At 37.3% G+C, this 24,202-nt stretch overlaps 1 protein-coding gene and 1 long non-coding RNA gene across 6 annotated transcripts in view; one reads left to right on the forward strand and one right to left on the reverse strand.

Moving 5' to 3' along the window:
• nbas (NBAS subunit of NRZ tethering complex) overlaps window positions 1–24,202 on the reverse strand; it is a 233,695-nt gene that overhangs the window by 174,604 nt on the left and 34,889 nt on the right. For all 5 annotated transcript variants that reach the window (XM_047387102.1, XM_047387101.1, XM_047387103.1 and 2 more), the window contains exons 16-22: window positions 17,803–17,928; window positions 17,367–17,518; window positions 17,102–17,239; window positions 9,552–9,630; window positions 6,688–6,792; window positions 6,323–6,459; window positions 586–672 (exon numbers count right to left, since the gene is read on the reverse strand). In XM_047387102.1, the coding sequence (XP_047243058.1) occupies window positions 586–672; window positions 6,323–6,459; window positions 6,688–6,792; window positions 9,552–9,630; window positions 17,102–17,239; window positions 17,367–17,518; window positions 17,803–17,928 (824 nt within the window). The remainder of the gene's footprint in view (window positions 1–585; window positions 673–6,322; window positions 6,460–6,687; window positions 6,793–9,551; window positions 9,631–17,101; window positions 17,240–17,366; window positions 17,519–17,802; window positions 17,929–24,202) is intronic.
• LOC124881517 lies at window positions 13,289–17,306 on the forward strand. The gene is made up of 3 exons (XR_007041676.1): window positions 13,289–13,533; window positions 14,115–14,689; window positions 17,170–17,306. It is a non-coding gene; the product is annotated as an uncharacterized LOC124881517 (long non-coding RNA).

A 24,202-nucleotide genomic window follows, 5' to 3' on the forward strand; every position in this document is an offset into this window, starting at 1 on the left:
AGGACAAGCATGCAAAAGAGGGTAAAGATGTCAAACATTCATACTCAGAGCTTGTTTAGCACAATGCTGGCTTTATTGTTTTTCGGTCAAATTTTTATCACCAAAAAATGAAAATATCTTCTTAAATTCAAAGGTAACATAAATAAAAGACAGAAGAGAGTATATAAGTACCCTGAAATCATGTCAATTTTACTATCCAAATGAAATGCAACACCAGGACAAGTTTCTCCAAATAAGTGATTACCTATATTAGCTCTCTACACCAAGGAGTAATAAAACTGTGCCTGCAAAGTAAAATTGTAAATGAAGCTGGCCTCCCAACAGTAGACGGCAAATGGCACAAATTGGCAGCTCAACAAGATTCAGCATTAGTCCTTTTAACATTTGGATAATAGTATGTCATGTTTTGCTTCACATAATGATGCCAGCACAAGCATCAAGCCTTCACACAACAGGAGTTATTCCAATTGTGCAATGTGGATGGGAGCCATCTAATTATACATTATACCCTTTGTCTAATGCTGGAGTTTAATATTGTTTAATGTACAATGCTAAAAGTCAGTCAAGGTTAATGTGAGTGTTTACCTGCACTCCTCTGCCTCACACCAGTCCATCTCTCTGTGTCTCTGCTCGTCCCAAGGGATCAACGCCAACTCACCCCTCTCATCCATACTGTAATGGAAAAATAAGGATTAGGAAACAGCTTCAACAACATGCAAATCTGAAATTACACAACTGAGCCAAACAAAAAACTTATCAGGACTACAACATACTATAGCACCTACAGTGCCGTGAAAAATCATGCGTACCCTTACAGGTGTCTTCTAAGGGTTTTTTTGACAACCTGAGTAAATACAAAATGCAGTTTTTACAAATCATAACTGAATTTATGTTTATGTTGAAAAAGTAACTGCCAACCTTATTAAAGCCTAAATTAAATGCATTTTTCATGCATTTCTTATTGCCAAATTTTCAAGAAATCCAAGCAGCGTTCTCATAAACAATTGAAATATTTTTCCACAACCATATTGAACACAAGTAAATATCTTTAAAGGCGGAATTTGGTAAAAACATGGAAATACAGAAGAAAAAACAAGAAATATATGAATAGATGTACTTTAATCAGTGGGCTTATGCCTTATGTGATGTCACCAGAGGGGTGGAAGCCTGTTGTTGGGAGGTTAGAGATTAATATAAACAAATAATGATTTACAACAAAATAGCAAGACTGATTACGACATGTGACAACTACAGAAAAGTCTGACTCATAGCTTTAACACTTTTTAAACACTGCTGCTATTGAGCTTGATTTATAACTTCCCTCCTTAGGTGACAGATTTGGAAAAAAAAGGATTCTTTAACCTCGTATGAAAGAGCTGACAAGATCCCACCCACTAAAAACTAATTCACTCGCAACAACAAAACAAAAACGCATAAAAATGCCTAGACTGATGCTCAGATTGAAGAAAAGTGCATTTCCATCCGTTATCTACCCCTCTATGGACAGAAAAACTATGTACTGAGGCTGTAAACTCAGAGAGATAGCGCAGCTACAAATCATCTATGGCTTTGGTGTCGTTAAAGGCCGGCTGCACACGCGTTGCAGCAGTTTTATTAGCACCGCTATAAATTCTACACAATCACAAAAATACATGAGTAGAAAGTAGCAGGTGTGATTTATGTTAACTTGGACACTACACTGCAAACTCATCCATTAGGACTAAAAATTTGGAGAAGAGGAAGTCTTTGATAAACTTGAGCAAATTCATTCAATTTTGTTATCTGACCTGGTCTTTAGTTTTCATTAACGACAGCTATGTTAGAGGGAGGAGCGTAAATATTGGTGAGATGGTCTAGATATCAATAAGGGGAATAAATTATTCTGCACCAACAGCTCTGATCTACTCCATATCAGGAGAGCAGGGAACAAGAAGTGAGATGATGATGCAAGGCTTTCAAACCTTTTTTGGGGGGGTTTACTGGGAAAACTATTTCAAACTACAAGCAAACTTTTCAACAAACCATCTCCCCTCAGTGCTTCTCTGGGTCCCCACACAGACCTGATCAATATTACAGAAGAATACTGTAATCACCCTCCCTCCCCTTCTTTGCAATGAAGCAAGACTTCAGTATATAGTGTGAGCGCCAGACAGATGGTGTGAGCGCGCTCCGTCTGCTGCAGTGTGGGAGTGAGTGCTGAAGGAGCAGCAGTTGGTGCTCACAAGCTGAGGGAAATGGAAAACTGGCCCACAGCGGCAGCTCCATGATGGATGCCCACTGCAGAGCCACAACCGCCTGACCTCCATACAAACTCAAGACATGGCTAATAAAAAAATAAAAAAAGGCTGCAGAGAAATGTGTGTGTGGGCATGCGTGTAGATGGAAAAGTCATGACTCCAGAAGACCTTGTCCTTTTTTTATACATTATATATATTTGTTAAAAATGCTTCACTACTGTTCTGAAACCAGGTCAAACCACCCCCACATGTGAGAAAACAACCAACCAGACAACTGCAATCATTGAACATAACCTAATATTATGATTTAATTTGCAGGTGTTCCATATTTTGGTGAAAACATATACAGCGCCTTGCAAAAGCATTCAATATTCTTGAAACTTAATTTTTTTTTCACATAACAACCACATACTTCAATTTACTTCATTGGTCTATCACACTGTATGTGATAGACCAACACATAGTAGTCCATAATTGTTAAGTGGAAGGAAAAAGATGCATGTTTTTTAAAGTTTTTTAATAAGTCTGGCATGCATCTGTCATCAGCCTTAATACTGTGTTGAACCAATTTGCTGCAGTTGCAGCACCAAACGCTGAGCATCTAAAGACTTAATTCTTTTCACATTCTTTGTTGCAAAATGCCTCAAGTTCAGCCACAACTGATGGAGAACATCTGTGTACATCAATTTTGGTGCAGATTATCAATTAGATTTAGGTTTAGATTTTGACTAGGCCATTCTAACACATGATTGGATTTTGAGGTAAACCTTACACTGTAGCTCTGGCTGTATGGTTAGTAGTAATATCTTGCTGGAAGGTGAACGTCTGGCCAAATCGTAATATTGTTACACCCTCTAACAGGTTTTCTTTCAGCATTGCCCTCTGTTTAGCTCCAACCATCTTCCCATCGACTCTGAACAGCTTCCCTGTCCCTGCTGAAGAAGAGCATCTCCCAAACATGATGCTGCCGCCACCACCATATGTCAACAGTTCAGTTTTGGTCTTATTTGACCAGCGCACCTTCTTCATCATGCTTGCTGTGTCCCCTATACGGGTTTTGGCAAACTGCTAATAAGACTTCTTATATTTTTTCTTGTCAACATAAGATGTCTTTCTTCTTGCCACTCTTCCATAAAGGCCAGTTGTGTACAGTGCACACATAAAACTTGTTTTGTTTCCAAATTCCCCCACCTGAGCTTTGAATGTTTGCAGCTGCTTTCAAGTTCCCATGGGCTTCTTGGCTGCTTCCCTGATGATTGCTCTTGCTTGCCAGGTGGATGGCCATGTCTTGCTAGGTTGCAGTTGGGCCATACTCAGATCAGTTGACCAGCTGTTGCTGGATGTCCCAAGGACACATCAGAAGCTCCAAGGGGAATCAGGCTTTTGCAAATTGTGGAAGGCACTGCCATTACAAATTAGAGAGGCTTCCTCACTCCATATTTTCAAATGTGGACAAAAGACCCACCTTTTCGGTTTTGCTTTTAACCCAGAATGGAAAGGTAATTCTATTAGGATTTTATTGATTTTCTGAAGTCTATGTTCTGTATTGTTACTAATGTAATAACGAATGAAATTGATTTTTTTGTATTTTATTGTGTGTTGTGTTTTTATTCTTTCTCATTTCGTGTTCAGTACTTTGGTCAGTGCTCACTGTTTTTAAAGTGCTTTATAAATAAAGTTGGCATCAAATTAAGTTTCCCTTACAGAAGTTTCTATTTCTACCTTTGCTTTGATTTACACTCAGTGTAAAACAATTAGGTTTTTTTTTTTTTGTTACCCAGCGGGGCAAATTATTTTGATGCCACATCCCAAAAAGGTACTTATGGAAGAAGGCAGTTCTGCAGGGGTCCGGCAAACAATATGCTAATAAATGGACAATGATCCTACCAGGTCGTTTTAATAATGACCAAAAAACAAGCACAGCAAATTACAGTTGCAAACAAGTCTATTGAGGGTTGAAACATCCGGCTAGGTACTTATAATTAATGAACAATAAGGATCAAGGCAACCATGCTTTCCACTTAAAGCGCACAAGAGTCAAGTAATTAAAACAAATAAAAAATTATTTTCAGGTACTAAATAGCGAGCCTAATAGTTGCTAATATTTATAACACAATGATCTGAACCAAATACAATACTGGTGAAACTGCTTACTGTGAGCCACAGAAGCCTAAAATCATTTAAAAAACGACTGGAGAGCAAAGAAAAAATAAGAACTGTAGACTTTTCTGTTGCACAAGGTAAAGCATGACCTCCTATTTAATTTTTTTCCTTCTTGGAATAAACTCTTTAAAACTTTAAAGCAAAGTATACATTGTTTAAAGTGAATCATTACCAGTAATGTGCCCTGATAGAATACATTGTTTTTAACAACATTTTTGATGACTCAGATTAATTACAATAAGTAAGGAAATTATCTTCTTTCAACAAGCTCATTTGTTACAGCGGTAGACTTGGAACAACTATGTAAATTACCCAGATGATGAAAGAGTTATGGCTATGTTTTCATTTATACATACAACCCAAGACTAATTTGTTGGTACTCCTCTGCCTTAAACTAAAAAATACAATTGGTTCTGAAATGACGTGAAACTTACAAAATTGTAATATCCTGTATTGTTCAATCCATATTTAACACAAATCACACTTTGCTTTTGATTATTTATCTAGTTGAATAATTTAAATAATTATACTAATGAAAATGGAATGGACAAAAAAATCTGGCTCCCTTAATTAAATAATTTGTGGTGGTTTTTCTTAAGTAATTACACTGCAATTACATGCTTTTAGCTGAATGTTTTGGGTCATTATCTCGTTGGAGTGTCCATGACCCGTGACTGAATCTCCAGTTTTATCTCATCAGTCAAAAGGTTATTCTTCTGGAACACTTTGGGCTTTTGTCAACAATTAATCTAGCGAATTCCAGTGTGGCTCTTTTGTGTTTTTCCTTCATTAGTGTAGCCTTCCTAGGTTTCCTTCTATGGTTCAAAACGTGACGAATGGTCCAACCAGAAAGTGACATACCTTGACCTTGAAGCTATGTTTAAACGGTTTTGAAAGGTGTCCTTTGCTCTTTTTATACCATTCATTACATCCATCTGATGAACCTGTGGTTGCATTAGCTCCAGCATTCACATCCTGAGAGGTTGGCTACAGTGACAAGAACTTTATGATTTTTAAGGCTTTTGCAGCTTCTTATAGGTTTTGTTCTAGGATTGCCCAGTATTTAGCTCTATCCATCCCACCACCATACACCACTGCAGGAATGGTGCATTGAAATCAATTTGTATTGCTAGTTTTCCACCACCTTTAGTATTTTGCATATATAGTAAGTTAAATTTTCATCTCAAAGGACAAGAACACCTTCATCCAAATGTTTAATGATTGCTCTACATGGCTTACTGCTAAATGGGTCTTCTTAAGCTCTTTGAGGTTTTCAAAGCTTTGGATACTGTTATAACCTAACCCCACTTTAAACTTTACCACAACTTTCTCTCTGATCGGTCTGCTGTGTCTCTTGGTCTTCAGGACGCTGTTTGTTCACTAATGTTCTCTAACAAAACTGAGGCCTTCGCAGAACGGCTGCTTTTATATTGAGATTAAATTACACACAGGTGGACTTGCTAATTTGCTAATTAAGTGGCTTCTGAGGTCAATTTGTGGCAATGGAATTTATTTAGGAGTATTGCTGTAAAGGAGGTGTAACACAAACCCATATTATGTTTTGCAATTAGGGACAACAGTTGGCCTGTCACATAAAATCCCAATAAAATACACTGACTTTTGTGGCTGTAGTGGGACAAAATGTGGAAAAGTTCAAGCAGCATGAAGACTTTAGCAAGGTAAGGTATTGATCAGAAACTGTACTACTGGAAAGCAAAAAAGCCACATTCACTTTACCAAACAGCAATGAAAAACTCCTAAAAATGTACGAAAAAAAACAATGCACCCACATCATCCCTAGCAACAGTTTTAGGTGTATTTTAAGAAAAAGAAATCATGACCTGGCTTCTGGCTTTTTGTGTTAGACCTGTCTTTTAAATCATTTGTATTAAAGTGTATGTGAGCCTCTGTGCATGTCTCACCAGGCTTCAGGCAGCAGGATGGCATACTCATGGGGAGAGGTGGTTTCTGGGAAGTTGTAGAGGATAGCCAGTCTATGCTGCAGGAGTTCTTCTCCGTGATACGTGAACAGAATATTTAGAGCCTGCACGTTGCTCTCCTACAGGCAAACAATACGCGTGAGAAAACGTGAACAGCAGTCACTACATTTTCTGTTTTAAAAACCACAAAATGCAACAGCCTGAAGAAAAGTATTTAATTTATTTAAAATAAAGTTTAAAAGAAATGGGCGGGGTCAGAGAAAGTTAAGGTGATGCATGGAGCTAGAATAAAGACATCATGAGAGAGAATAGTAAAAATAAAAATAAAAAGGAGACTCTTGTATTACCCTGGCATAGTTTCTTGCTGACAGAACAATATTTTGACTGCGAAACGTCTTGAAGAAATCTGCATCATATTTCTGCTCTGCTGAATGAGGCCCACCAAGTATCTCCTGGAAGAAAGGGAAAGGTGGAGGGGGGCAGAGAGAAGAAGACAAGACAAACTGAGAAAGATGAAGTGGATCTCTGGTTCTCTAAAACAAATTTGAGAAGCAGAAGGGTTATCGCTCCAGAATAAATGTTGCGAGTGGCTAGCAATTTAAACTAAAGATGAGAGGGCCAGAGAAAGAAGATGTAGACTGTGAAGAAATGCAGTGAAGAAGAGTCAACAGGGATGCTATTTAACTTTGTAGCTTTCAGCTGCTTTGGGTGAATCTTAGGAACGTGTGTGTGTGCATATGTCAGGAAGGAGCATTTGTTGTTCTGGCCTTTGGCTAGAGGGATTTATCTGTGGGTGTAAGATCTCTGCAGCATCTTTTATGCTTGAATATGTGTGTGCGCTGGAGAGAGTGTCAAGATGCGTGTGTGTGATGGATAGCCTTTGAATGGGTCGTACTCAGACAGAGTCACCCGCGTCGGATGATAAAAACCCTTATATCATATTCATAGACAGCCAGAGAAAATGGATTGGGGCGAAAGGAATCTGACGAGTCCTGCCGTTACCATGACAATGTCCGAGTAAAGTGAGGGACGTCACTCCCTCTGAGCTGAATATGCAACAGAGTATAAAAAAAAAAAAATCTCATCTCCCCCTGCATGGGGAAAGCAAAGCCTTGTTCATTTGTGATTTATTGTGGTTGACCAGGGTGTGCATGTTAACATCCTTCAAAGTGAATATAAAAACCTACTATTTATTTTTTAGGCACTTGGCTGCAAGAGTCAAGCTCCACTTTAGACATGTATGTTGCACTGAAGTGCTTCTGTAGCAGGTCTATCGGTGATGCATGATGTGTTACAGCAGGCAGGATCTGTACTTCTTCAGTCTTCCATTCAGATACTTAAAAATCCTCTCACATCCATATCTTATTTAGCTGTTTTCATATTTCTAAAGAGATTAGTGGGGTAAAGAGAAAGCATCCACGCAGGATAGATGAGAAAATCCTCTGCGCGTTGCAGGGATTTGATATGAAGGCAGAAACATTAGTTTGCTGGTGGGAAAACATCTAAGCCATAAAGAATGTTTAAGAAAACATTAAAGCTGTTTGTGTCCCACATAAACACAAGTGAAAATGCTGGGCATTGAAATTTCTTTAACTTAATGTAATTTTAATTATAATTAATAGCACTTCGAAAGACCTCCTCTTTGTATCAATTCCCACAGATTCAGGCTGAACTCTTAAGATAAAATTAGGATGAGAATTTGGAAAACATTCATTTAGACTCCACAAAGTCTACAGACTAAAGGATGAACAATCAATACAAAATTAGAAACAGCCTCCATTTAGGGCCTAACGAGACCTTGTTGCACAAGATTTTGCAAAATCACGATATTTCTCATTAAAGTGAAGCCCATCTGGCAAAACCCTATTGTCAGCATGGCTACCTCTACCAAAATAGGTCTATGCTATTATCAAGAGTCTAGATATAAAGGTTTGTGCTTTATGCTTGAGACCCTGTATATCTTGATCAGGCTGGCCGAGTACCTCCAGTTACAAAAGCATTGAAGTGCGGCAATATACCCATCTCAATGCTGCATATTTGCTTTGCGTTTCAATAGCAAACAAAGTTATGTGGAATAGTTTACTGGAAAAGCGTGCATCATTCTTTTCATCTAATGCTGGTGTCAGTAAGACAATGGTGAACCTCCACAAGTCTGGTTCATCCTTGAGTTTAACTTCCACTTGCCTTAAGGTGCGATGTTCATCTGTTAAATTAATTGCCAGCAAGTAAAAAACAGCATGGGATTATCCAGCCACCATACTGTTCACAAAGGTGACGATTTCTGTGTTCTAGCGAGGATCTTGCTTTAGTGCAAAATGTGTAAATCACTGACAGAACAAAAGCAAAAGACATTGTGAAGATACAGGCTGAGGCTTTTGTTTGCAGACCTGTTTGGTGCACTTCACAAAATAGATGGCATCATGAGGAAAGAGCATTCTGTGGAAATATTGCGGTAACATTTTAAGACATCAGCGGAAAGGTAAACCTTGGACACAAATGGGTCTTCCAGATAAACAAAAACCTTAAGCATATGTCCAAAACATTTCCGAGAGGTTAAAGGACAGCTGAGTCAATGCTTTGGAGTGGCCATCACGCAGCCGTGATCTCAATCCTGTTGAAAAATTGTGGTCAGAGCTGAAAAGGTGTGTGTGAACAAGGTGGCCTAAAAGCCTGACTCAGCTAATAAAGTTCTATCAGCAGGGATGGGCCAAAACTCCTGCAGACTGTTGTGAGAAGCTTGTAGAAGGATTCCCAAAATGTTTTACCCAAGTCATACAGTTTAATGGCAATTATGCCAAAGTCTAAAGCAATCTCATTATTCTCACATTTAGCAAATGGCAACACAATAATAAGTAAAAGACCTAAAACTGGAAAAGTTTAGTTTATATCAAAAACAGTGAGCAAAAAAAGGTTGTTTTAATACTGTGTGTACCAACATATTGTTTTAAATGTATATCAGAACATTTCTAAATCAATTTATTCATTTGATCTTTAAAAATCAACTGTAAAAGAAAAGATGTTCAGCATTTTTTCTTTGTAAAACCTGTTGCCTGATGTACTCATATCAAGCTTGCAAAATGTGTATTTTTCTGATTACTGTAAACTGAATCTTTGTTTGCTCAGATCGCTGACATTTAAAAATGCCATGGCTGCCTCCGAGAGTTTGTGATGAGCATTTCATCAGCGGTGCGTTCAGACCAGTGGTGGTTACCTCGTATGTTGCCAATCGGTCCAGGTAGGAGAGCAGTTTCAGTCGACTACGACACAGTTCCTTCTGCTCCAGGGTCAGCCTGGATGTGAAAAAAACCAAACACACGTTTGTAAATAAAATGCATGTCAGCAAAGTCCGGACAGTTAACTCAAGACCTCAAATCTGACTGCAGGTCTTGCCCAGTGAAGTTACTCAGGTTTGTGTCCTACTGCAGTCTATACACTGCAGTAGGACACAAACCAACTTCAAATTAACTGGAAAATGAGTCTGCACAGGAAACCCTCAGGGACATATAGGACTTTGACTAGACTGCCCTCCAAATTAATCATTTTCTAAGGCAGCTAAATCAACTTCTTTTCACAACAAAACCCATTGAGTTCTTAAATAAAGGATTCTAACTGTCGAGGTGAGTGATTACCTTACAAGGATCAAATCAATGCCCAGTATCATTTGATCACAGCTATAAATAAACTGAATGACTACAAACATTAAAGATCCACACACAAATCAGGAAATATCTGTGAAAGATCAGCTCTGCCCCTTGAAAATCAGTCCCAGATCAACAGCACTGGACCTGACCTCGCATCCCTCATTTTATTCCTTAATCCCTAATTACTGAGGGTGATATCAGGTTTTTATCGTGGTGTCTCCACATAGACTAACAAAGATTAACACTGGCTCAAACACCCTCTGGCACATCAGAGAGCGCTGGTTTAGAGCTTGCACTACTGGTAATTACTTAGCTCTGTTTTCTCAGAGCGATGTTAAGAAAAAAATTGGAGGAGATGAATGGCAAAAGGGGGAGAAAGAGGGATGAGGACAGATGTTTAAAATATATATAACCCATCTGCTGTTCTCTTGAGAATGTGACTGATCATAGTTCAAAACAACCAAAAATGACAAAGAACATCTCATATTATTGGGAAGTTTCTTAATTTTAAAGTGGCAGGGTCCAAATCACCACCTAAACCACTGCAGATGAAGCTGGGTGTTCACCTCAAGTCTGCATCTTATCTCACCTATAGTTACCTATTAAATTGAAACATGCTTCAAACGTTTTTTGTTTTTTTTCAGTCATTTATTTGGTATATACCTTCATTACACACTGAGGGATATATAATATATATATATATATATATATATATATTCAATTCAATTCAAAAATACTTTATTAATCCCAATATATATATATATATGATCATCATATATATATATATATATATCATATATATATATATATATATATATATGATATATATATATATATATATATATATATATATATATATAGAGAGAGAGAGAGAGAGAGATATATATATATCAGCATCTACAACGGCTCTTTGAAGAAACCTTCATAATGAGCTACAACATTTAATTTCCCTTTGGGTTGAAGGATTACAAATTAAAATGATGTAAAATGGATATTTCTGGAAAAATGTTTAACTGGATTCAAAACTTCTTAACAAATATAACTCTACAAGTTAGAATTGGTCAAGAAAGTATGTAGCTGAAAATGGAGTATATATCCATTATTGTTTTCTATGGTGATAGATGATATATTTTAAGAAATTGGTAAAGAAATGTATTGTTCAGTTTTTGCAGATGATGGAGCTATATAGAAAAGTAGAAATGTAGAATTTACTGTAAAGAAAATACCAGCTGAGCGTATTAGAATAGAGGAATAGGCCTTTCAATTGGGATTTAATAAAACAAGGTTATGTTATTACACAGAAAAAGAAAAAAATAAGAGGAAATAAAGTTAAAATTATTTAATCAAGATTTAGAACAACTAAAATGTATGAAGTTTTTAGGAATATGGTTCGATGAGAAAATCATATGTATATATATATATATATATATATATATATATATATATACAGAAACTGATAGACAAGTGTAAGAAAATATAAAATATTATGACATGTTTGGCAGGCAGTGAATGGGCAGCAGATAGGGAATCTTTGAAGTGGTCAAATACAGATTATGGAAATATTATTAATGGTTCGGCAGCAAAGACACATCTGAAAAAACTAGGCATTATGCAACATCAAGCATCAAGAACTTTTTACAGGAGCATTCAAAACCACCTCAACAGCAGAACTCGAGGTAGAAATGGGAGAAATGCCGTCAGATCTGAGAAGAACACAATTAGCAACAAATTACTGGTTAAACACCAACCAAACCAACACGTGGCAGTTTAAATCCAGGCTGGGAAAAAGAAAAAAACAAGAGAGACAAGAAGTTTCGGGTAGGTTATTAGAAAAATAACAGAAGAATTTCAAGTACATAAGTTAGAAATAATACTACCTCTATCAGTTATGCAACCTTGAATTTTGCCAGAAGCAACAGTTAATTTGACAATAACAGAAAAGAAAAAGGATAAGACATACAATTTAGATTTAAATACAACTCAGGAATATATAAAAAATTATTATCAGGAAATTCAGATTTACACAGATGCATCAGAAAAAACTGAAAATATTGGAATAGCATTTGTGGTACCAGAATTTTTAATAAAAATAGGAAATTGAATCACAAACAGTTTATTGGGGGCGGTTTTATTGGCAGTGCAGTGGGTTGAAGACATAAAAAAATTGAGAACGGTGATTTGCTCAGATTCAGGTTCTGTATTATTACGTTTAAAACACAATCATTCAGACAGCAGGCCAGATATTTTACTGAAAATACTGCATACATTATTCAGAATACAAAGGATGGTTTTAACAACAGGTATTCATATGGGAACCAGCACATATTGCAATAAAAGGAAATGAGATGGCAGATAGGACGGCAAAGAGGGCAACTCAAAATCATATACACCTTACAAAACATACAAGTAAAGCAGAAGCAAGGAGCATCATCAAACAAAAACTGAAGAAAAAATGGCAGAAAAGGTGGAATGGGGAAAGAAAAGGAAGACGGCTTGAAAAGATCAAAAAGCTAGTAAGAGAAATGGGAACTAAAAAAGGAGCAGAAAGGAGGAAAGATTAATAAGACTAATTTTTGGACATACAAGACTTAAACACTATTCAAAATACAAAAGCATAATACAGGACCACTGTGAGAGCATTAAACAATAAAACATGTTATATTGGAATGGCAGAAGTATGAGCAAGAAACAAGATTTATGAGGAGAGAATTTGAAAGAATCAAAGAAAAGTTTGATATAGTAAACACATTCCAACAGAACTTCTTTTAAGCAAACAAAATTGATTCATAGAATTTGATTATAAGCTATATACATTCACACATTTAAGAAATTGAGCCATGAGCAACCACACTTCATACCGGTTGGTGGCGGTATTTTTGTAAACCACCAATAAACTTCAAAAGAAGAAGAAACCAAGAATTGTCAAACCTGATTGGGTAAGGCGTATTGCATCACTACCTATTTTCGCTATTACACTTGGAGGCTCGTTTGGTGTGTCAGACTCTCGACTTGATCTGAATTCCCTTTACTGTGACATCTCTGACTTACTCTAACACATAAGTGCACGGTGCCTAAAGGGAAAAAAAAAAAAAAAACTTTCTGGCGCACACCAGATACTTTCACTCTGAACTGTACACAAACAAGGATGCTGGTAGAAAACTCCGCACCTTTAAATACAGTTTTGAAGTTTAACCTACACTTAGTTCAACTCGGGAAGGAGGAGCCACAGCTAGAATATGTCATGGAGCCTCTAACAAAAACACATTCCCGGCTCCGCCTAGTTCTCCACCCATGCGACTCTCCTAGGGGAGGAAACGCACACGAATGTCCGACTTGCTTCGCAAGCTGGACTAATTCTTCAAACTTGGATCCAGAGCTAACTACAATGTTAACCTCCCTGTGGAGGGTGTTAATGACTGTCTGCTAGACAACTCTCAAGTCTGCAGTCTTCTCTATAATTCCATCGGCCATTGCATGGACATAACATGAAAGTTCTATGCTAAAAATATTTTTCCCTGTTGATCGGATGAGATATTCAAATTTTCTGAAAAGGTAAATCGTAGGTTTTTATTAGCTGTAATTAAATTGCCAACAACATGGACAGAAATAAATGCTTGAAATATATTGCTCTATGTGAATGAAGCTTAGAGTTGACCCTTTTGAACCGAATTACTGAAATAAATTCACTTTTTGGTGATATTACTATTCTTGGCCAGGTTTCTCTTGAGAGTTTTTTTAATCTCAATGAGATCTACCTGGTTAAATAAAGGTTAATCAAAACTGAGATGTATTAGTAATTCTATAACTTAGTTGAAATAAGATGCAGTGTAAACAACATGTGCTGCAGTTCAGTGTTAAACATATGAAAGGAAAACCTGGTAATTCACCACAGTGGGTAACAGAGGGCATGCACCTAAACCTTAAAAACCTTAAAAAGGTTCGTAGTCTTTTCCTAAATTGCTTTAACAAATGTGAGTAGGAAAATACTGAATGAACCAAATCTGACACTCTAAACTATGTCTCATGCTGTCTGTTGCAAAAAACTGAAGCGTGGTTGCTTCAACCTGTGTGTGTATGTCTTTATACACAGTACAAAGTATTCTTTCTCTTTTTTTCATGTGTTTCACACCTAGAGGTGCAGAGTTGTTAGAGTGGGGAGAAGGCCTGCAACACACAGCACTAAAGAGCAGCAAAGAACAGGTGGAAGACCACAGCCACCCCAGGCAGAGAGACACAAGGGCAACTATCCACATTGAGGTAGGTCGTCGGTGAAGCACAGGAGCAGCAGCCCCCAGGCCAAGAGAGACAGTGCGAGACATAAAGCACTGAACCCCCACCGCCATATCCCACCATGTGAGCAAAGCTTGATACCCAGTCTCCTGGTGACCCAGGCCTCACACCAACCCCAGCAGCAAGACCAAGCAGCACCAAGCATGGGAACTCCTGTAGATCCCCCAACTCACCGGGCAGGCACCAGCCCACCACGGCAGCTGGAACTCGGATACCATCCCCCCTGGTGAGCTAGCCCCTGGGAAGTCAAAGAGGGAGCGATGACCTGGCAGCCCACAGCCAACCCAATACATCCCTGGAAGCAATAGGCCACCTGAAGGAAACCCACCAATCTGGGACTTTTGCCGAGCACCAACATAAAAAATATCACACCAAGGGAGGCAGCTTCTTTAAACATTTTACACACAATAATGAAAAGGTAAACAGAGTGGGATTTTATCAGATTGCTCAATATCTATCATGACTTTTTTCAACATTCATCTCATTGTTTTGCCAAATGATGAAGAAGAATTTTATTTCACTGTTTGGACACGTGGCAGGAGCAAAGATGCATTTCTTGTGATGGTCTATGGTTTGATGCACAAGACGCCCAGACTTTCTCAAGAGCAGATGTGATTGATGCCAAACCCTTTCTGTAATGGTTGTGTAGTTAAAAAGAAATTAAGAGAATTATTATGTGACTCACAGCCCTCAGCCGCAGGCCTCCCGTCAGCATGGCTAGATCCATTAGCAGAGCTCACATAAACACATTTTGGGACATGTTTTAGCTCCCTGGGAGACACGACGACTCAAAGACAGATATGGAAGAAAAATATCCGTGTTTTAGGAAGCAAATTCACTAATGATTCAATTCAATGGTCTATTTTGTGGTTATAAATTATCGAATTTTTTTACACCCTCCTATAGCCCTTCAATCATCTTCCATCTTTTATCTATCCATATTAAAACAGGTCTGCAATAAAGCTCTGGTTTGTTTGGATGAGCCACACAGACAATCACGGCAGTAAAATTATGAAATATTAGAGATAATGAACGGCAGCCATTACAAAAGCTCACCATTACAAACTCTGTGCTTGTTCTCATTCAAATGCACACTGAAGGCTTAGAAGTTATTGTAAGAACCTGGTGTAAAAAGAGCAAAAGACACAGCACAATCCAGCAACTCCAGATTAAAACCAGCAGGAACAATGAACACAGTATGGATTTGCATTTTAAAAAGTGCACCATCCCTGCAAGTTTATGCATATTTCCCTCCGTTTACATTCAATTATTTAAACAGGTGCGTGTAATGTGCATGAAATCGCATTAAGAGTGTTTTTGGGGATACATGGGTACGCAAATTTGCATCTGCGTATAATGGGTGATTAGTGATCACTAAAGGGTTTTTCATTAGTCTTCCCTGGGCACTTGACAACAAAGGCATAAATTACCTCTAACAGATTACCCACTAATCTGAGCCAATGATTTTTTCTCCGTCTTTTCCCCCCTCATCTTCATTAGCATGGCTGCCTTTATGATCCTCTCTTTGCTGTGGCACCCAATCAAACTATCAGAGTTCAATTTGGCAGCCCTCTCTAATATCCACTCCTGGTTCCTCTGTCGAAAACCTTAACACATTAGCTACAGTGCTTCCTGTCGGGTTCAAAAATAAAGCATACCTTTAATATGTCAATACGCAAGGCAAATAACTTACCAAACAAGCTGTCTCCTACTAGTGAGGGTCAGGTTTCCCTTGGTGGGATTTCTCCACCCACTCAACAAATGGTTCTCCCAAGTTTTTCAACTAAATTTTTTATTAAAAAAAGGAAAACCTTCACATAAAACAATTACATAAACAGTAAATTAATTAACTCTAAAAGACCAAAGCAGGGGTTTTGCATGCCAACTCAGCTTGAGTCCAGCAGCCAAACAGATCCTCGCTTACATTCGAAGACAGAGACACCTCCAGAATGTCTGCCTGGTTTCCAATAAGGCGGCACTATGCAGAGAAAAACTGACTTATTTTTCTACCGTTTATCATGAACTGCATCAGTTATATTTTCTGCCTCTTGGTTTTCAGGGAAAACTTAACACCTCACTGGCCGGAGGCTCCAGAGCTGTTGAAACTGGACAAAAATGAGCTTTTTTGACACAAAAGACTTCGATGTATTTGCAGAGCTTATATAAATCAAATCATTTAACTAGCTTCTTCTCCTTCATCATAATAAGTCAATAAATGAATTATTGGCAGAATTCTTGGGCTTTTAACACAATACTTCTCATGTTCAAATTCATATTCCACTGACCATCAAATAGACCCCACTGTCCAGCACAAAATTGTGCAAAACTGGACAGGACAATCTCTAATATTCCGCCTTATACACTGATGATAGATGAATGGACTTACTGATAGACAAAGTCAGAGAGATGGATAAGATCTTGGAAATATAAATATTTTTCAGCAATCTATTTCCTTTTTTCATACTTTTCTGAACTGGGGAAATAAGACTGCATGGGAAAGTGTGTTGTCAGAGATCATGTACACTGCCTGATACTCTGGTTTTAAAACTATCATTGAGAAGGTTGTGAGGAAGGAACAAAGACAAAAAGCATAAAGGGTGTGACTCCAGAGGGAAAGTGACAAGGACAGTGGATTTTAGGAGATAAGGTACAAGGAACAAACTTCTTAATCAGTGACTACAGTGATAAAACATGTGTTGAATTCCTGTGAAACCCCCAGTCACAGTTCTATACTTTTCAATGAACTGTTAAACTGGTGGGTTACCAGCAGCTGTTAGACTGGTGCATAAAACCGCAGACTTACGGAACAAATGTAGTAAAACCTGCGTACCTGCTGAAATCAACCTTGGCTAGCAGCTCCTGTCGCTTCATTTTTTCCTTCTCTTTCTTCATCCCCAGCTCCTCATCATCTGACAAGAGGTCTTCATATGGGAGGTCATCAAGGTCCACATCACCAGGCATGATAAATCTTAAAAAATTGAAACAAAAAACACTAAAAAACATCCAGAAAAAGCTCCTCGTCAGCAGAAGCAAGGCAGATGAAAATCACTTGTGCCCTTAATAAAGACGTTTGTGTTCAGCACCACATGTCCCACCTGCCACCATCTTCATTTAGCCCAATGGCTATCAGGGCCTCAAGGTCAGTTCCCTTCAGCCCATACTGCAGCAGCTCTTTAGCAGCATCTACGTTTTCTGGGACACGCTCCACACACTCGTGCAATACCCAGGAGCGCTTGCGGATTTTGCTCTAGGAGGGTTTAGAGGAATAAAATATGAAAGATTTAGCCCAGAGGGCATTATGTGATAAAGTGAGATACAGAGTAAGAAAAGAAAAGCAAAAAGAACAAATGTGACAAATTGGAAAAAGCAAGGCTTTAAACAAGGTTATGCTTTTTTTCTGAAATTTAGCTTGTGCTTTTCTTACTCAGATCTGCTTACACACTATAATAATTATACTGTGATAAACAGCTAAATGCTTGAAATAAATATTGAAAATATTCAAGTTTTTCTCTTATTTTCTTCGCTTCTTACCAGATAATCTTGAATTGAGGCAATGCTGACCGGGCTCTTCCTCCACTGCCGCTGGTAGACTAGATCAGAGTCCAGGTTATATGCCTGGGCGAGTGAAAGGGCTTCTCCATATTCTTCATTGTCAATCTGTGAGGGAAGCAGAAACACACACCATCAACGACTGTGCCTTTTATTTGCACTGTGACACAGAGACACACTGCAGAAGAAGCACAATATGAACTTACAATTAAAACAAAAATGCAGACCACTGTTTTTCAAATAATAGACCATAAAGCTCATGAGAAACTATTTTAAAAATTGATTATACTGCAAAAACCAAAAAGTACTATTTGATTGAGATGTAAAGTAAAAATAAGGATGCAATTTGTGGATCTTCTTTTCATTTAACCTTTTCAGAACTGATTTAAATGTCCTCCACAATGTCCTGCAGGTGAAATAAAAATAAAACCTATAATATATTCATTCATTTAAATGAGATAGCAAAAACGAAAAGCATTTAATAATGTTATAATTTACGTGTTTAATTAAATCATTTTGAAATTTTTTGAGCTGATTGTAACCTTTCTATAAAAGACATGTGTATCTGTAAAGCACTGAAATACCTTGTGTATGAATAGCACAACATGAATAAACTTGAATAAACTCACCTTGCTTTGCCATTAACAGCCCTGGGTTTTATATTACAGGCAAGCACAAGGAGGCCAAGGTTTTGACTAATTTTAGCTACAAGCAGTGTGTCCATGAAAAGGAACAGTTAAAGCATTCATATTTCAGTCTCAGAATCAATGTGTAATGTGCCACTGCTGAACTGTGCTGCAGAAAAGGAGATGGTCCCGTGTTACCAAGAGACAATCTGAAATGTCATCAAAAGGAATCAGGAGCAAAAAGCATGGGAAATATCCAGCGACAAAAATCCAACCATACAGGTCAAAACCACACAACGTATTAAAAATTTAAACAATTTTTAATACAAATAAATTACAAAATGGCCTGTCTCTTGTTTCTACAGCAGATAAGCAATTTTAAAACACCATTTGGAGCCACGCCTCTTTAAAACAGGAACACTGTTACCATATATAGGTGATTAAGTAGCTTATCAAACAGAATAGTGCAACTGCAATTAAAAAAAAAAAAAAAAAGGCATTTCTAATGGGGAAACAGGCCAAATAGATTTGAGGCCACCTACTGGCAACACAGAGAAGGATGGAGTAGGCCCTAGTCAATAGGTACACAGGAAAAGCAGATGAGCTTTTGAAAATATAAATTAAAGACGACAGATTTCTCCACACCATCAAGGAACACTCTTTGTTCAAAAGGACCTTCTGACCAAAGATTATGACAACTGTCTCTGCGCGAGACAGAAAAGATTTCAAACAAAGTAGAACCCAGAGCTGAGGGCCCATCGAGGTAACCACGAACTATGTATGTAAGAATCAAGTTTCTGAGGTTAGGTTTCACTGTGGCTTTTACTTTTTATGCATCCTCTGTCTGTTCAAGAATATATGTTCAAGATTTCCAATTTCGTTATTGAGTTAGATTAATTATCGCAGTATCTCCAAACATTCCTTCTTAAGGTTAAGCTAAGATAATTAGCTGTTCTAGCGACTTTTGTTTTTCTCCAACTATTTGCTATATGAATCTAATGAAGAAATAAAGCAGTCTGCCCTAAATACATGAGAAGCAATAACACCCCCCCCCCCCCCCTTTTTTTTTTTTTTCCCACCATCTTGTTTTAAACTCCCTTTAGTTGCCCAATCTCCATTATGCAAACCATTATAGTTTTCAAGAATCAGGAATTTTCTGCTCTGGCTGTTATATCCATAGATATATAAATATGGGCAAGTTTTCCCAGAAATGCATACATATAAGAGGATTTGAATGCTGGCAAAATGTTTCAGCACTTATTGTTGAAAAACCAACTAGAGAGTTTAAGTGTTGTGGTTCACAGTCCTCTCAGAATAACTTTTTCACAACTACATTACTGTTGTGCAGTTGAACCCTCATGATTAAAACATGGATCGATTATGTGTACTAAAAGTGAGACTTTCAGCTTCTGAAAGTAAAGACTCTAAATTTTACAGCATCTATCTGAAAGTTGTCAAAATTGAACTTTTTTGGGTTACAAATTTTGTCACAGGCAGCCATTCAACAATAAGGTGAATTACAGCCAGACTGTAGTTCCCACAAAAAACTTTTAAATCTTTGTGCATGGTGCCAGTTTGTTAGGTCTTTAAAGTCCTTTCCTCTGACAGCATTTCTCCTTACTTCCTCCTACATATTGCCTTATAAATCTTCATATTTTAAACTCACATTTAGCAGAAAACTTTGCTGTCACTACTTTAGTCTTGGGTTGCCATTGTGTTCGTTCATTGATGCCTGTGTTCAGTGTTCTTTATGTAACCTCTTCATCACTCTTTAGCAACTTTTGGTTACGTTCTTGGGTGCATTTTCTTTTCTGCTTTTTCACACACATTTCGTGACTTCAGATAAGAAAATGAAAATAGCCTACAATTCTGAACACACTTTTACGCCTACTTACATCTAAATGGCAAATCTGCCTTAAACTTGAAATACATGTTAAGTGACAAATAACTCCTCTATTACTCTAATATTTGAAGTTTCCATTTCATTAACATTTTACGTGGAATTTCATAAGCTTGCATGAATGTCATTGTTTCTGCCATTATTATTCACACTGAATTTCACCATCTTAGAGGTTTCTGCCATATCAATGCTGAACAATATGATTTAATCCAACAACAAAATGCAAACTGGTCGACAGACACACTAAGGATCCCCCCCTCTCTGTGTGTAGGAGTTAAAAAGCAACACATTAGCCAGACTGTGGATCCTCGAGGCCAGAAGGAACCCCACACAGTTAAACCTCACGTAGGAGGAACATCAAAAAAACACTTCCTCTTCTCTCTAGATTCATCTAATGAAACTGCTTGCAGACCTGCCAATGCCACTAAAGCAGCTAGAGTTTCACTGCCAAGTGCATCATCAAACTCTTAAATGTGTGTGGAGGCTGGCCTAAAGAAATAACCCACTTGACCAGAGCCCACTCGCTCTAGTCAGTGTCACCGCATAATTTTAAGCAAGATGAATCTCTGAGGGGATTACGGTTTTCTTATAATTGTGTGAATGTGTGTGTGAAGCTAGAAAGATATTAGTACCCCTTTGCAATAAGCCTGCCCTTATGAATGGTTAATCAATTCCTAAACCTGCAATACATTTAGATGTTAACACTTTGTAAACCATTGCTAAATCAGAAATGTTTAATATAGAAGCTAAAAATTATCAAAAAAAAGTGAACTGTAACACATGAAAAGACAGAGATACAGGTAGGTCGGGCACAAGGAAGGAAGGGTAGATGAAAGAAAAAAGAACATAAGAGAGACGAATGAAGGAGGAAAAGTCATGGAAAGGAGCAGAACAAAGTACATGAGGGAGGAAGAAGAAAGGACAAACGGAAGAATAGAAGGACTTAAAGGAGGAAGGACAACATTTAGATGGTGGGACAGAAAATGAGGTCTGGAAACACCAATCTTTTTCCATAAACGTATTTCTCTTGTTCATATTTATACAGAACTGAAAAATACAGAAATCTAATTCCATACTTTACAGACTTTTCCAGACTGAGTACGAATGCTGTTTATTGTAAAGTGGTACAGAAATGTCATAGTATAAATATTACCAGAGAAGAAAAAAAAGAGAGGAAAAAACCAATCAGGCTCATCCTAGCTGATTACAGGTTTTCTTTAAGGTTTACCTGCTGATTCCATTTTTTATCTAAGGATTATAACACAAAACAAATAAAATAATAATCTGCAGGTTCTATGACAGAACTATTAGTCTCGAATCCATCAGAAAATGAAGAATATACAGATTTACTTTTATTAAACTCAAAACGTTCATTAAACTACATGGTGTTGGTTGATGTGTATATAGAGTAAAAATGGTATAAGATATCAGTTTTGATGCATTTGAGAAATAGGAAAGAAAAAACCTGACAATCATTGACCAGATGCTCTCAAAGCCTCAAATAATCAGCTTCCAATCTAAATAAGTGTGGTTTTATGTGAAAGTCCACCTGCATAAAACAGGAAGCTTGTTAAAATAAAATACAAATGTTAAAATGAATCTCTTGATCTTTAGCAAACATTACTGCTATGTCTCAGCCTCTGTTTCGTCTAATAGCGACCTGACTGTAGCATGAAACTGCTCACTAACAACTATAACATGCAAAACACAGGGCTTGCTTGATGGAGCAGCTCTGATGGTAATTTACATCTACCCGACTATCAGAACAGTAAAGAAAACATGTTATGATGCGAATTATTAACCAGAGTCTGTCATCACAGAGAGGAAACAAGCTAGCGTTAGCCTGTTGTTTCTGTTAACTTGTCCTTCAGCAGAGATCCTAAACGGAACAAGATGTGCATTTACTGACTTTTCTTTTCTGCATGTGCCGAGTCAAGTCGACATTTAAAAATAAACAGTAAAGATATGTTTAGGGGCAAAGTTAACCCTGTGTTGGAGTATAGAGCGCTCTCTAAAATATATTGGTTGTTGTAAATAAATAAGTAAATAAAAATCAAGAACAAGTTTATTTCTGAAGAGTTTTTACTTTAAGTAGTGGTGGAAGTTTGTAACGTATCTTTCAAACCTCACTGCTCCCATGTTTTCATATGAAACATGTGAGCAACTATTTTATACCAAATATACTTGGTACCTTTACAAAAACATTAAATTTAAAATAAACATATGATTAGATAAATTTTAAGGTTAGAGAATTGTAATACATGTAATTTTAAAAATTGAAAACAAAATTTAAGAAGTAATCAAATTAAATTTGAAAAAAAAAATTTTTTTTATAGGATTCTAGGTTTAGGTCTCTCATTGAAAGCATTTTATTACTGTGTCTTGCTGTACTTCAAGTTTAGTTCATTTGTGTATTTTTCCTTGTGCGCAAAGTAAGGCACTTTTATTTGTTGATGCATTAAGAGTAATACAGTTGGTCAAATCTCTTATAAATATAAGAGAGCTCATGCATTTTACTTTCAGAAATTAAAGCAGCTTAGAGTCACAACTAAGCAGACAAAAAGTGACATTTGTTTTGCCTTTAAATTGGAAATATTCAATGGTTTTTAGCTGTTTTGGGCTTTCAACTTTATCTAGAAATCATATTTGGACCTTTAAACATGACATTTGAGAACCCTTGTAGTAAACAATTATGATTTAAAAGGAATATGTTTTTTTTGGTTTTTTTAATTTGTTAGAATTAAAAAAAGCATGCAATCTTTTTTGCCTTATTTAATCTAATGTACTGAATACAACAAATTTACTTCAGAAATCACCTGATGTGCTGCAGGTTCTTTTGTAGAGCTAGCAAAATATGAATCGAATTGAAAAGGGAAGAAATTGTAAGATTATCCCTATTCATACGTCAAGGCATCTCTCCTCAATGTATCTGTTATGAAATTAAAAAAATATGCAGTAATATAAATGATACTGGTTGGTGAGTTTATAGACAGAAACTGGTGGGAGTTCTGAGGTTTAACTGAATGAAAACGGGTAAAACCCGGATTTTGTGCTATCTGATATGCAAGTCAGGAATCAGATCCGATCAGGTATATAATTGTACAGCTACGGACTAAATGAGTACGGCTGCAGGTGCGAGTCCACATGCAGATATCCAGATGCTGTTTTACTTGCACCCATAAACCTTCAACAAGGACAAAAAAAGTATGATAATACAGTAGACGTGCAGCATCAGCCATTGGGGAATTGCAGTCGGTACTTAGTTTAACAAAGAGATAATAATGATGTATTAGTTTGTAACTCTCACAGTTAGGATTGATGGTGATGAGTGATGGCACCTAATGATGATGACAATGATGAAGGAGGCAGCAGATGATGGGTCATAAAAATGACTGATGAACCGTGCTCCAGCTCGGATACTGTACAGGAAAGATACCGCTCTCACTGCGTCTCAAGATAAAGCTTGTTGTTGTCTTTTGCTGCAATTTGTAGCAAGCAGCAAAAACAGCCATATTTCTACAAAGCAATTAGCATTTCAGAAAATACCCTCAGGACTGAAAAATTGCCTTAAAGCAGACTGAGTGTCTTCCTTGGTTTTTCATTTCTCCTCAACAGTGCTCTGGAGCCGATCCAAAAAAACAACAGTCCTTCTTGGAGCTGAGAGAGATTTATTTAGTCTGAAACAGATTCTGCTGAATCCCCAATTACAATTCAGTCAATGACCAAACAGATGATAGTGACTTCCTTCAATTGCAGCTAAATGAAGTGCCAAAAAAGAAATGAAGAGTTTCACAGTAAATGTGGCGTCTTTTGCGAAGCGCTCAATAAAATTGATTACTGGCATTACGGTGAGGTG

This window comes from Girardinichthys multiradiatus, chromosome 15 (genome assembly GCF_021462225.1).
Source record: "Girardinichthys multiradiatus isolate DD_20200921_A chromosome 15, DD_fGirMul_XY1, whole genome shotgun sequence".
Taxonomy (NCBI): domain Eukaryota; kingdom Metazoa; phylum Chordata; class Actinopteri; order Cyprinodontiformes; family Goodeidae; genus Girardinichthys; species Girardinichthys multiradiatus.